A 14,501-nucleotide genomic window follows, 5' to 3' on the forward strand; every position below is an offset into this window, starting at 1 on the left:
TCGCCCTATACTAACCCTAAAACTCTAGACCGTCGGATTATATGGAAAAAAGAAGAAGGGGGATATTGTGTTTCCCCCTCAAAATAAATAACCATTTTGCATTATCCCCTTTTAAGATTGGTAATAGGTGAAACCCCCTTTCCATTATAACTTCTGTAACCGTTCCCTTAACTGTGCACGTGCAGTTCACGTGTGCATCATAAATACATAATTATTTTTAAGATCCATAAATTACTCTTTAACCTAAAATAAAAAATAAATACGTGATTAAACATCACCCGTCGATAGAAAATAGACGGTGAGTAATCCATCTGGTCTTGACGTTCTTTGTCTCTTGCTTGCAGAAACTCACTTCTTCTATAATAAAAACTATATCCGTTATTAATATGTATAAGTTAAATCTTAAATTCTAAAATTCATGAAATTGAAGGCGATGATGATGGAGACTTCACAAATAATTTTCCGTTTCTAATATTCCTCCACCGTAAGCACCTTTAGTATCTTGTTTCATTATTGTCATATGTGGTGGTTGCGGATGCTAATCGAGTTGAATGAATAATAGATATTAATTGGTGTTCAGGATTTATGAATTTATAAGGAAGGAGAAGATATAAAAGGTCTCATGGATCAGGTGCAAACTCATTCACCATCACCAGAAAAGACGCACATCAACTGTTTGAAGAAAAGCCACAACCTCCTTTCATCAAAACTTTCCCCATCCCAAACATCCCTCACAGTATTCTATCTGATTCAACATTCCATGGAAACCCATTTAAGTTCTCAATCTGATTTATGATGGGAAACAAATAGTTTGAATGAAGAATTAAGTAGTTGACAAAAATTGTACGAGTCTACTTGCTGCATATGTGTCACTGCCTAACGGAAATTTGGATATTTCAAATCCACGATCACCCATTCAAACATTTCCAACAATCTTCTGACAATTTTGATTAACTGGTTTTGTATTAGATCTCATCTTTGTTAGTCTCCTAAATATGCCATAAAAAGGCCACGCCCTGTGTATAACAAAAAAAAATGGTTTTATTTTTTATTCTGTTTAGACTCACATTTTGAGGTTTTGTATTTGATGTAATAGTTAGTGGACTAATGTTTTGAGTTTCTTCTGAACAATTTTTTTTTTGGTCAGATTCAGGGAGAACGAAGACGGAGAAGAAGAAGAAAGATATTTATGTCACACATTTATGTAGCATGTGCACAGTTAACTGGTCTCTTACGTAAGTTATAATGGGTTGTTACAGAAGTTATGACGGAGAGGGGGTTTCACCTATTACCAATCTTAAAAGGGGGAAATGCAAAATATCTATTTATTTTGAGGGGGAAACACAAAATCCCTCTTTTATAAAGATAGTAAGTTGAGTTACTGCGTATTTTATATTTGCCACATAAGATGGTGTATCTGGCTAGGTAGCTGAAAACGTTGCCGATTATCTGAGGTTTGCTTTTGTTGCACAGTGGAATTGGGATTAGATTGAGAAATCCGCATTAATTATCATACTTTTAATATTACCAGCATCTTAGATAGTTCAACAACATGGTGTAAACTGAAGTATGGGACAATGACAATTATTTCGTATATTGATGAAGCTACTACTTCAATCCGAAGCTCAGCTACTACTTCAATCCGAAGCGCAGCAGACTACAATTTCCAGAAAATCTTTTGTATATTGATGAAGCTACTTCACTCCAAAGCGCAACAGGCTACAATTTCAAAAAATCTTTTGTATATTGATGAAGCTACTACTTCAATCCAAAGGAAACATGATACAATTTCCAGAAAACCATTTGGATACTAAGATGCATTGTTATCACGGTGGTCATCAGCTTATCTTCTATGTGGACAGTACAAGTACAATGGTGCTCGGTATAAGTGGGGGGATTACGATTGTTATCTTGAGAAACTGGTGAACAATAGATAGCTCTCATCATCTCCGTCTTATCCAAATTACCACATCACAATACGACCCAGGGTAAACCAATCCTATGATGAACAATGAAAGGCCACAATATTACCACATCACAATACAACCCAGTGTAAACCAATCCTATGATGAACAATGAAAGGCCACAATATTAACCGAAGAATTATGAATGGGAAACTTAGGCACAGGCCCAAAAAAATAATATTCTTATTGTCAGGTCCAAGATTATTTTTTGTTTTCATGACACCCATACCTATATGAAATTTTGAAAAGTGTCTGCATAACGGGTTATGTATCAGGGGTATAATTGACAACGCAACTTGGATATAACATATCTAAAAAACTGCGCCTTCAAATTTTACAAATTTTATATCGTTGGAAATTTTTTTAAGAGAGCCACACAATGAGTACAAACAACAATATCAAATTTAAGTTTTTTGCGAAAAAATCGGAGGCGATTGTTCTTTTATGCAAAATTTTCAAAAATTTGGTACATAAGCATTATGCAGCCACCAAAAACGATGCATAACACATTATGCAGACACAACAAAAGATGCATAAAACGTTATGCCACCATTTTTTAATTCAGTGCTTACAAAAATATGGTTGCATAATGCTTTATGCATCCATTTTCTCGACAGCATAACATGTTATGCAGATATTATTGTAGGTGCATGACAAGTAATGTAGCCTCTTTTTTTTTGGTTTCAATACTAACAAAAAATTAGTCGCATAACGTGTAATGCTACCATTCTCTGGACTGCATAACAAGTTATGCAGTCTTTTTTTTTGTTGGTTTCAATATTAACAAAAATGTTGCTGCATAACGTGTTATGCAACCATTTTCGCGACTGCATAACAATTTATGCAACAAATTTTTGTAGATGCATAACAAGTTATGCAACCATTTTCATAGCTGCATAACAGATTATTCAACCATTATGAACTAAAGAAGCTCCCACATATTAAAATCAAAACTAGCTAAGCAAAAATAGATTCGGAGAAGTGGAACTCCAAACTGATGCAGGGCATACTACAATTCCAGAAGATTCCGCTTAGAGGTTTGGCTTCCATGGTTTCCTAGTTTCAGTCTTTCTTATTTTTAGGATTCTTTTAAATTTCCTTTTAGTTTTCTGTTTCCTAGTTTAGTTATTCTTCAAGCCTATATAAAGGCTAGATTAAGTCTTGTAAGAGCTATCTATTACTCAATCAAATTATTAAACACAAAACTTATCTTTCTCTTCTTGCTTGAATTCTCTTCTCTTCTTGCTTATAGCAATCTAGTATTGCTTTCTTTTACCTTGTTCCACATTAGTTGGTATCAGAGCGGTTAGTTTTAGGTTTTCATCCTATAACTTGATCCTTTACATCGCTTCTGCAACACCTTTCAGTCCTTTTTTAGTTCCTTTTCGTATACAAAAAAAAAAAAAAATGACTGCTCAACCAGTTACTCTAGCAGCAATCGAAGCTCTCATCAAATCTCATACCGAGATTTTGGCAAAAAACATTACTGAAGCTCTTGAGAAGTCCATGAAGGACAAATTAGGGTTAAGAGATACCAAGCTTGAAACCATGCAGAATCAACTTTTGAAGGTTGCAAAACATATAAATATAGATTTGGATATGCCTGAGCTTGTAGACTTAGAAGGAAAAACTAAAGAAGATATACTTCAGTTTTTACAGAATGATGAAGTACCTGAAGATGTATTGCGTACTTTAAACATTAAGAAACCGTATGAAGGTTTCATAGGTCATTCAAAAAAGAAGATAGTTTCTCCTGCACTTGACAGTGATGATGAAGATGAACGTGAGAACGATCTAGAGAAGAATTGGATTGAAGAACGACGTTTAAAAACTGGTCACAACCCTTACAGTTCTTTACAAGAATATAAACTAAAAGCTGATATTCCCAACTTCTCTGGAAATTTTCGTATTGAAGAACTAACTGATTGGTTCTTTGAAGTAGAAGCTTTTTTCGAATTCATGGAAGTCCCTGAAGATTCTAAGGTTAAACTTGTGACATACAAACTCAAAGGAGGAGCTGCAGCTTGGTGGGATAAGATCTGTGATGATCGTAGAAACGCTAACAAACCGAAAATACGTACTTGGAAACGTATAAAAACTTTGATCAGGGATAAGTTCTTACCTAGAGACTTTATGCAGCAACTTTTCATCAAATTACAAAACATTCAGCAGGGGGCACGAACTGTTGAAGAATATGTGTCAGATTTTTATAATTTGGTCGCACGAAATCAACTCAAAGAATCTGAAGAACAGTTAGTTGCAAGATTCATTGAGGGACTGAATAGATTAATACAAAATGGTATGACTCATTCAGTTTTTACTATGGTCTAAGCTGTGCAACAAGCTATTAAGATAGAAAATCGTCTTATTCGTTCTTCTAGGTTTTATCCATCCAGACAAGGGCGTTATCAAAATACTTACAGGGGTACCAATTCATCTCAAAACTTTTCTCCAGATACTGTTTTGAATATTCCCAGGCCTCCTTATGATGATGTTAGCCATTCACATCGACAACCTAGCCATATTGTGCCTTATACTCCACCTCTGGCTACACCTATCTTAGCCAATCCAGTTGATCTTCAGTCGGGTCAGCAGTCTCACTCTCTGCAACCAACTCCTCCTACTACAGGGAATCGGTTTCATAACAGGCAACAACAATTTCCACCGCAACAGCGAGCTAATAATGCTTATACAAAATTTCGTGGAGATAAGTGCAATAAATGTCAGTAATCGGGGCACACTTCTAGTGATTGTCGGAAATTCAATGCTTTGATTGGTGAGCCTCAGTTCATTAATGAAGTCACTGGTGCGCTTAATGAGTTCGAAGATGAAGACTCACCTGGTGATGACGACGAGTTTGTTGGGATGATTCGTCCATTATTTCTTACTCAACAATGCAAGTCTCAGAGACACAGTATTTTTAAATCAAGATGTTATATTGGGGGTAAAATCTGCAAGATGATAATTGATAGTGGCAGTGTGGATAATTATATTGTTGATCACGTAGTTAAGAAGCTTGAACTACTAGTAACTTCTCATCCAGAACCTTACACTGTAGGATGGGTTAATGCCTCTAGCACACATAAGATTACTCTTCAGTGTTATGTGTCATTCTCTTTTGAGGGTTATGAAGACACAGTTCTATGTGATGTCATTAATATGACGGCAACCCATCTTCTTCTTGGCAAACCTTGGCAATATGATCTTCACGCGGTTCACAATGGATTCGAGAATACTTACACTTTTGTTCATAATGGGAAAACCAAGGTTCTTAGTTCATCCAATTCCACTTCAAACTCTTGTGCGCGGACTGATGCTGTCGTAGCCATTGTTATTCGTTCTTTGCACCCACAACATTCTTTACATTCCCATGAAGATTCTAAGCCTATGATTGAGTTGCCTGCAAAGGTGAAGCCCTTATTATTTCAATATAATGTTTTATTTCCAGATGAACTACCAACTGCATTACCTCCTTTACGGAATATTCAACACTGCATCGATTTTATTCCTGGAGCCTCTTTACCAAACCAAGCACACTATCTCTTGAGTCCTGCTGAGCATGAGATATTACAGGGACAGGTAAATGATTTGCTTACAAAGGGTTTGATACGACCTAGCAACAGTCCTTGTGCCAGTCTTGCCTTCTTGGTTAGTAAAAAAGACAATGGATGGAGGATGTGTATCGATTGCAGAGCATTAAATCGCATCACCATTCCTTATAGATTTCTGATCCCGCGTATTGATGATATGATTGATTTACTGTCGGGCTCTATTATTTTTACTAAGTTGGATTTACGCAGTGGTTACCACCAATTACGCATTCGAGGTGGAGATGAGTGGAAAACAGCATTCAAGGCACGTGAAGGTTTATATGAATGGCTGGTCCTGCCATTTGGGTTATCTAATGCACCTAGTACTTTTATGCGACTTATGAATCAGGTTCTCCAACCCTTTCTCAGTAAATTTTTTATTGTCTATTTTGATGACATACTAATTTTTAGTCGCAGTGAGCCAGAACACCTCCAACATCTTTCACAAGTGTTTCAAGTTCTTGCTGACAACTCTTTATATGTTAATTTGAAGAAGTGTACCTTCATGGCTTCTTCAGTAACATTTTTGGGATATGTGATTTCTACTGATGGTATTCATGTCGATCCTTCTAAAGTTCAAGCAATTGAAGATTGGCCAGTTCCTACTTTTATTCGTGATGTTCGTAGTTTTCATGGTTTGGCTTCTTTCTATCGAAGATTTGTGAAGAACTTTAGCTCTATTTCTGCACCTTTGACTGACTGTCTCAAGAAGGAAAAGTTTGAGTGGACGGAAGCAATGGATAAAAGCTTTATTCTTCTTAAAGAAAAGCTTTGTACGACACCAATTCTTGCACTTCCGAATTCCAACAAGCCTTTTGAAATAGATTGTGATGCATCTGTTGTTGGTATTGGTGCAGTATTATCACAGGAGGGTCATCCAATTGCATATTACAGTGAGAAGAATTCAGATGCACAAAAGAAATGGTCTACATATGAATTAGAGTTATTGGATCTTGTTCAATCTCTTAAGCAGTGGCATACTTATCTTATACATAGGGAATTTGTTGTCAACACTGACAACCATGCTTTGAAGTTTTTGAATACTTCTGCTAAAGTTAACAGAATGCATGATCGATGGCTTTCCACACTCAACAAATACACTTTCTCCGTGAGACATAAAAGTGGAAAATTGAATCAAGTTGCTGATGCCTTAAGTAGAAGAAGTCATCTATTAACTACAATTCGTAATGAGAGTTATGCATTTGACTATATCAAAGACATTTATCCAGAAGATGAAGATTTTGGCAAACTATGGGATCAATGCAGTTCTCAAACTCATGGGGTTGATGATTTTCTTATACAAGAAGGTTTTCTTTTTAAAGGGAATCGATTATGTATTCCTCAAGGGTCTTTACGTTTACATCTTATGCGAGAATTACATGGCAGTGGTCTTGGTGGTCATTTTGGGAGAGATAAAACCATTGCCCTGATTGAAGAAAGATATTTCTGGCCATCTTTGAAACGTTATGTACAAAAGTTCGTACAAAAATGCATGGTCTGTCAGAGAGCAAAGGGTACAATTCAAAATACCGGGTTGTATACTCCTTTACCAGTTCCTGATGCACCTTGGGTTGATATAAGTATGGATTTTATACTTGGTTTACCTCGTACTGCTAGAGGTAATGATTCTGTTATGGTCGTAGTTGATCGTTACTCTAAAATGGCTCACTTCGTGGCTTGTAAGAAATCAACTGACGCTTCTAATGTTGCTTCTTTGTTCTTTAAAGAAGTAGTAAGATTGCATGGGGTTCCAAAGTCTATCACTTCTGACAGAGATACCAAATTTTCGAGTTATTTCTGGAAAAGTTTATGGATGCGCTTAGGCATAGTTCTACAATTCAGCACAACTTCACATCCGCAAACTGATGGACAGACTGAGGTTGTTAATAGATCACTTGGGAATTTGATTAGAGCTAAGTGTCTGGATAATAGTAAGCAGTGGGATGTGTTATTGCCACATATGGAATTCGCTTTTAACACTTCTGTGAATCGTTCTACTGGGAAAACTCCATTTGAGATTGTGTACTCTAAAGTACCTAATCATACTCTTGATTTGGTAGCCTTACCCACTACACAGAGTACAAACACTGCAGCCGACTCTTTTGTAGACAAAGCAACTGAATTACATAATGAAGTAAAATCTAAACTGGAGAAGTCCAATTCTAAATATAAAGAGGATGTTGATAAACACAAGAGGTTTAAAACCTTCAAGGAAGGGGAGCTCGTGATGATACATCTAAGAAAAGAGAGATTTCCAGTGGGTACTTATAACAAAACCAAGATGAAGAAATATGGTCCTTTCAAGGTTTTAAAGAAGATCAATGATAATGCTTATGTTATTGATCTACCAAATGATTGGAATATCTCCAACACATTTAATGTTCAAGAGATTTTTACGTTTCATGATGACAATGAACTTCTGGTTTGTTTGGACAACTCGAGGACGAGCTTTACTCTAGAAGGGGGGACTGATGTAGGGCCTACTACAATTTCAGAAGATTCCGCTTAGAGGTTTGTCTTCCATGGTTTCCTAGTTTCAGTCTTTCTTATTTTTAGGATTCTTTTAGATTTCCTTTTAGTTTTCTGTTTCCTAGTTTAGTTATTCTTCAAGCCTATATAAAGGCTAGATTAAGTCTTGTAAGAGCTATCTATTACTCAATCAAATTATTAAACACAAAACTTATCTTTCTTTTCTTGCTTGAATTCTCTTCTCTTCTTGCTTATAGAAATCTAGTATTGCTTTCTTTTACCTTGTTCCACATTACAAACCCTAGTCTTCTATGTTTATGGTTGTGTAGCCGCGCCTCCCTCCTTCTCATTCGTCCTTCAATCTAGGCAACACCTCCATTCATTAATCAAGTCTCCATCTGAACAACTGGTGCTAAGAGTAACAACAGCTTCAACAAACCCCAAATTTCTTATCTCAAAATCCATCACAGCACCAACTTATTCTCGGCACAAGATATTCTCATCCAACACAACTCCATGTCAACAACTCTGGCAACTTCTAGTAGCCTGAATTCTCTCCTTGCTTGCTCGCAACAGCATCTCTCCACCGTCGATCCTCCACTGTCTGCAACTTTATCGACCAAAGAACAACCAACTTCATCTCCTGTGTTGTTGCCAAACACCTGAATTCGACCACCCATGCTGCAGCCACGACCGTTTCAGCTGAATCCCTTGCCGGTAAGACTTCACCATTGCCATCAGTTTACTTCTATTCTCCCTGTCCATCTACACAATTCTCGACTGCACCTTCAATCTCTAGCAAACTCCCACATACAGTCTTATTCAACAGACTCCTGCACATCGTCATCCAGTTATTATCGATCCATCAGACTCGACGTAATCTTCTCCACTGCCATCATGGTGAATCCCTACTTCAATGCCAGCCAGGATGGCACTTCATCCTTCCCTGTGGAACCTGACTTCCACCAGCTCAACTGCAACCATTCAATTCATACTCTGGACACCCTGCATCACTCGCACCACTTCCTTGCTTTTCTTCCCATTCATACACAGATTGAGCTCAACACCAACTAACAACACTATCTCTGGAAGATCCCATTTACAACACCGCCATCATCTTGTTGTTCACCAAACATACTTCATCTGAGCTGCAACTCCAATATCATCCTTTCTGCAACATCTCAAGCCTAAAACTCCAGCTCACCTACAATTTCCACCAACACCATCTTGCACCTGTTCCCAGCTTAAGCCATTCTTTCACTCATGTCTTCAACAACCTTTATCAGAACTACCTGCAATTTTCAGTTTCATCACCAACCTTCAGTTTCAATCTTCTTGCACACAGCCACCACCAACACCTTGCTGCTCATGTAACTTCAGTTGCACACCAGAAACCATAACCAACATCACAGCTTCAGTCCCATCTCAGACTCATTTCACTGAATCATTCTGCAATAGCAACTCCATCTCAGGTTCAACCATTCCATGTAGCCTTCTTTCATAACATTCATACATTCCAGCCAATTCCTCCAGCAGCAGCAATAACCTGTAACTTCAGCTCAAGTTTCTCGGCCAACACAACCCATTTGATCTCAAACCATATCATTAAATCCTCCATCATCTATTTACACCAAGTTTCATCTCCATTTCATTTCAATCTTTAATTGCTTCATGCTTTCTAAACCATTAGAAGACCCATACAGGACCACCATAACCTTGCAGCAGCCACCATCTTAAACTGCATCAAATGTCCATTCTTTGCAGTCAATTCATCACTATATCACCATAACTGCCAATTTCAGTCTCTTGCTCTCATAATCACCAGCATGAGCTATTCTTCTTCTTTCTTCATCACAAAACAACACAATCTCAGGAACACTCAATTACCAGCAGAATCCTCCATTGGTTTTCTTCATTGTTTCAGTCAATAGCAGCTTTATCTTCTAATTCCACCATATCAGATCGAACCAACTAATCAATTCAAAACCCATTCTGCCATTTCTTGATTTCAAACTCCAAATCAAACCTAACATCAAACCAATTCGAGCCAATAATTCCTTTATTTTCTTGTCTGCACAATCACAAACGACTGCAACACAAATTCGAAACCCCATCTGAATATCGACTTCAATTTGAAATCTATTCACTGCAAATCTCAGATTCAACCATTAAACCCTAATTTCACAGTTCATTACACAATCCATCTCTCCATCATCAGCAGATCGATTTATTGGTAACAGCTTCAAGTCTCTTTCTGCAACTCAGACAACAGCCGCCACTCTCCTCTTCTCTCAATTCGTTAGGAACATGATTGAGACTCTGAATTCTAGGTCTCATGTAGGAATGAAAATAAATCTAGGCACCCAGAAATAGGATAAGGGACACCCAGTCCATATATGGCTTGTCGGTTCCGAATAACCGATATCCTAAATGTCTATTCAACCCAACTGTCAGTTTTAGGAGACTGACAACTTAGTTTCATGCATAACTCCTCTTGTGAAACCTAGTATGCCCCAAATATCACATGTGAATTGATCTTTTTGCCTTTTGCGCTCTAAATGGATAATTTCTCCTTATTTTGCTCCCAATGACTCCAAAGTACCTAAACACTCAAAAGTAATCATAAGATACATAATTTACATGAAAAGCAGCAAAGAAAGCATAAACAATAGATAAATAACAAGATGTTTACAACACCTATCACCTGTTTACTTCTCCTTGAGAGATTGATCATCATTGATCATTTATCGGCTATTTGCTCATGGCTTGGAGTTGTTTATCGTTATTGGGTCCCGTTTACCAGAGTGGATTCTCCGTGTGTTGGTTTATTTTAAATTGTTTCCGCTGTGCCATATCAAATTTTTTTTGTGAACCTTCATTTCTTTTTATTTTTTCTAAAAAAGAGGTTGTTATACAGTTATGTACTGTAAAGTGAGGATTTCATTGATTGTAATGAAATTTATTGAATATAATGAAATGCAAAGTTTTTTTTTTTTGTATTGGAAGAGAAGTTTTATTAATAAGAATGAGGAATATACAAACGCTAGTAAATAAATGAAAATGACAAATGACAATGCTAATTACCCGGTAGTCGGAAAAAGCAAATGCCCCATAAAACGCTACCAAGTATAACCATACCACAAACTGATGGGTCTCCCTGGATGTTAAGAATGCTCGAGCACAAAAACCCAAGCCCCAATGCAGAAAATAACCAAACAAAGGAATCTGAAGGACCCAAATTACTCAGCAGCGAGCATTTGATGGTACCCGGAAGCTATAAACCCGTCAAAAACAAAATCAATGCCTAAATAAAGGAAATTACCTTGTTGGAAAAGGTCCACCCAAGTTGCAAACCTAGCTCCAAAAAATTAATGTGTTTTGGTGACACCGACTGCCACAATCCGCGAATATTATACTGCAGCACCACCCATGTAGTGACTCGAACCACCACTTGATCGGTTTCGGTACACTAAAGGGTCCTTAATAACCCAAGCCCAATATAGAACCGTCGGAAAACTAAACCCAAGCCCAATATATTTCTAATTCATTTACTTCATTTTTTAATTTAATATAGTTGGATCATGTGCAAACAGGTAAGAAGTCTAACGTGGGACAAGCTAAAGCCTCTTAAACATAATTCTAAAAGTACCAATTGGATTACAAAAGCTTTTGAAAGCAGAAAAGAAACTTATGGAATGTCTCAAAGAAGAGAAGAGAAAGAAGAAATCCTTAATCTGGTCTTTGAAGCAATCTAGAATTCCATTTACAAAGGTGAAAAATTCCAAGAGAAAGAGAAGTGAGGATTTATATTTACTGTGTTTTGGTGACACCGACTGCCACAAACCACGAATATTATACCACAACACCACCCATGTAGTGACATGAACCACCACTTGATCGGTTTCGGTACACTAAAGGGCCCCTTAATAACCCAAGCCCAATAACAATTGGAAAACTAAACCCAAAATGAACCCTAACCCTAAGTGACCGCCACATACTACTGCCGCCACTTTGACCACCACGGACCATCGCCGAACAGTTTCACACCACCGAGTATGATTGTAATGTGACTGTTGTGGTTTGGAAACCATTATTGTTGAAGAAAAGATGTTGATAATCAGGATTTGGTGAATATGCTAGCTAGAGGATATGGTGGTTCTTATGGATACACTAGTGGTGGATAACGAGAACCATACCTAGGTTGTGCACAAGAAACTGGTTCATGAGCATGTCCAAAAGGATAACTCATCTTAATTAAGAGAATGAATAACACCCTGTACCACCACCAAATACCATCTAGGGCATTTCATGATCGATTAAATCACCTCTTCCCGCAGCAAGGTAATAGATTCATGAAATAAACACCAATACGCACCATCTTCAAGCAATAATCAAAACCAGAAAGAAAATAAACCCCAAAGCCCACCATCTTCAAGCAGTTGTAGTCACACAAGCCAACAGAGATGGTGGCTTCGAACTGTTGAAGATGACACCCACAACATCTTCAAACCCTACATTTGGAACCACCACACAAACCTTAACAAACCTTCTAAGAAAAAAATGAAAGGAAACCCTACACTAAATCTGATGTACATACCTGCTCAGATCTAGTCCCATGAGACCAAATCTGAGAAGTTAAGGATGGAGGCGCTAGGGTTTGATGGAGGAGGAAAGAGTGGTCAGTGCAGAGTTTTCATGAAACACAGTGAACTCAAATCAAAATCATTACCAAACACCCGATAATTCATCAAACAGAACGAACTCTTGCAAGAAAATAAACAGGAAGTGCAAAATTCATCAAAGAGGATAAACTCAAATAATTACGGGAATAAAACAATTACAGAAATTAACGCAGAAAGATATTTTGATGCATTTTATTTTCAAATAATTATGGATCAATATGATTTTGTCCCGCTACAAATGGGCGATAATTTTTTTTTCCGTATAATCCGACGGTCTAGAGTTTTAGGGTTAGAATAGGGCGACCGATCCCTCTATATAAACAAACTATTTAGGAAAATTAGCTGGAAAACGTATGCTTAGTTTTGCTACTGAGCCTAAAACCTGAAGGGATCATGGATCGTTCAAGTAGTCTGATCACCTATTCACCTCAAGCAGGTAATCCATCCGTAGCCTCCTTCTTTCGTTAGATCTGTATATATCTTCATGGCTTTTTCAATCCTTAAAGAAGATTTCTAACGAAGTAAAACCCTAAGCTTCTCACCCATTCACTCTCACTTCACTTGTTTGCTGGGTTTTCTGTGATCTCATATACCTATTGGAGTACCTTTTTACCTCTGTAGACGCAATTTTTGTTTACCCTTAATATATATCATTACAGTGCTAGTCTGTCTGTTTGTAATTTTATTTCCATTTTAATCTAAGAAAATTGGGTTTGATTATTGGTATCTTTAGCTCAGTCTATACCTATTGGCTGAATTGTTAGGATGTTACTTTAGACTGCATACTAGATTTGCCTGCATACTAGGTAATTGGCTTTGATTTCTAGTTATGGTTGAGCTCTGGTTCTTGCTGTATTGTGCTGCAGCTTAAGTTGCAATTGTTCTGCTTTTGCTAGTCTGTTAATGTGTAGCGATGGATGGGCTTTTACAGATTGCTAAATTTGTTCCCGATGTACTTTATACGTTAATGATGAGGCAATGTGTTTAAGATATTGGTCCTTCTCTGATTTTTTAATAAAATACATTTCCTTTTTCCGTAAAAGGTTGAGCTACCCAAATTCTTAAAAAATGCAGCATAAAGGAAATTTAGCTCAAGTCAAAATCTATTGGTTTTCAGGGACGAGATGAATAATGTACTGGATCGATGGGAAACTTGCCCAGCTGATGAAAAAAGACTAGTCATATGTCAATATCTTGATGATGTGAAGAAAAACACTAGTTGCAGGTCATATTCCAACCCTGCAGATTTTGATGCAGAAGTGGAGACCTTCAAAGTAAAAACTCTTTGTTCCCATTCCTATTTCATTGGAAATGCATGCATCAAAATTTTGATAATGTGATTTTTCTTTTCTTGGTTATTAGAAGCTTAAATTGAAATTGGATGCGGACTGGAGAAAACACCAAAAAGCTGTCTCTTTAATCCAACTCAAAGAACACAGATTTATAATTGGAATGCTTAAGGTAATTCGAGTTTTAATTAAAGTTTGTAATTCATTCTCTTTGGTAATTCGGTTGTGTATGTTAGCGATCTTGGCAAAAGATACACATTAGAGCTTCTACGTATAAACTGCCATAGGGATATACACTGTAGCTACAATGTCCTGCTTTTTATCTCTAATTCCGTAAGGAAAGCTCCTTTTTCGACTGGAGCGTTTTCCTTTACATGGACCTTGAAATGATGCGAATTCCCCTGTCGTAAATCTTACATTACTAGAAGCTATAATGCACTTTACAACATTTTTTCTGTTCTTTTCCAAATCAATGCTCACAGAAAAGGAAGGACCGTAACCCCCCCC

At 37.2% G+C, this 14,501-nt stretch overlaps 1 protein-coding gene across 1 annotated transcript in view; it reads left to right on the plus strand.

The window, feature by feature from the left end:
* Positions 1-13,004: 13,004 nt before the first annotated feature.
* The window catches only part of LOC113298918, a 2,956-nt gene continuing 1,459 nt past the window's right edge, over positions 13,005-14,501 (plus strand). Inside the window, exons 1-3 of the mRNA XM_026547794.1 lie at positions 13,005-13,141; positions 13,823-13,979; positions 14,068-14,166. Of these exons, the coding sequence (XP_026403579.1) occupies positions 13,830-13,979; positions 14,068-14,166 (249 nt within the window). The 5' untranslated portion in view covers positions 13,005-13,141; positions 13,823-13,829. The remainder of the gene's footprint in view (positions 13,142-13,822; positions 13,980-14,067; positions 14,167-14,501) is intronic.

The sequence above is a fragment of the Papaver somniferum genome, chromosome 7 (assembly GCF_003573695.1).
Source record: "Papaver somniferum cultivar HN1 chromosome 7, ASM357369v1, whole genome shotgun sequence".
In the NCBI taxonomy this organism is placed as follows: Eukaryota; Viridiplantae; Streptophyta; class Magnoliopsida; order Ranunculales; family Papaveraceae; genus Papaver; species Papaver somniferum.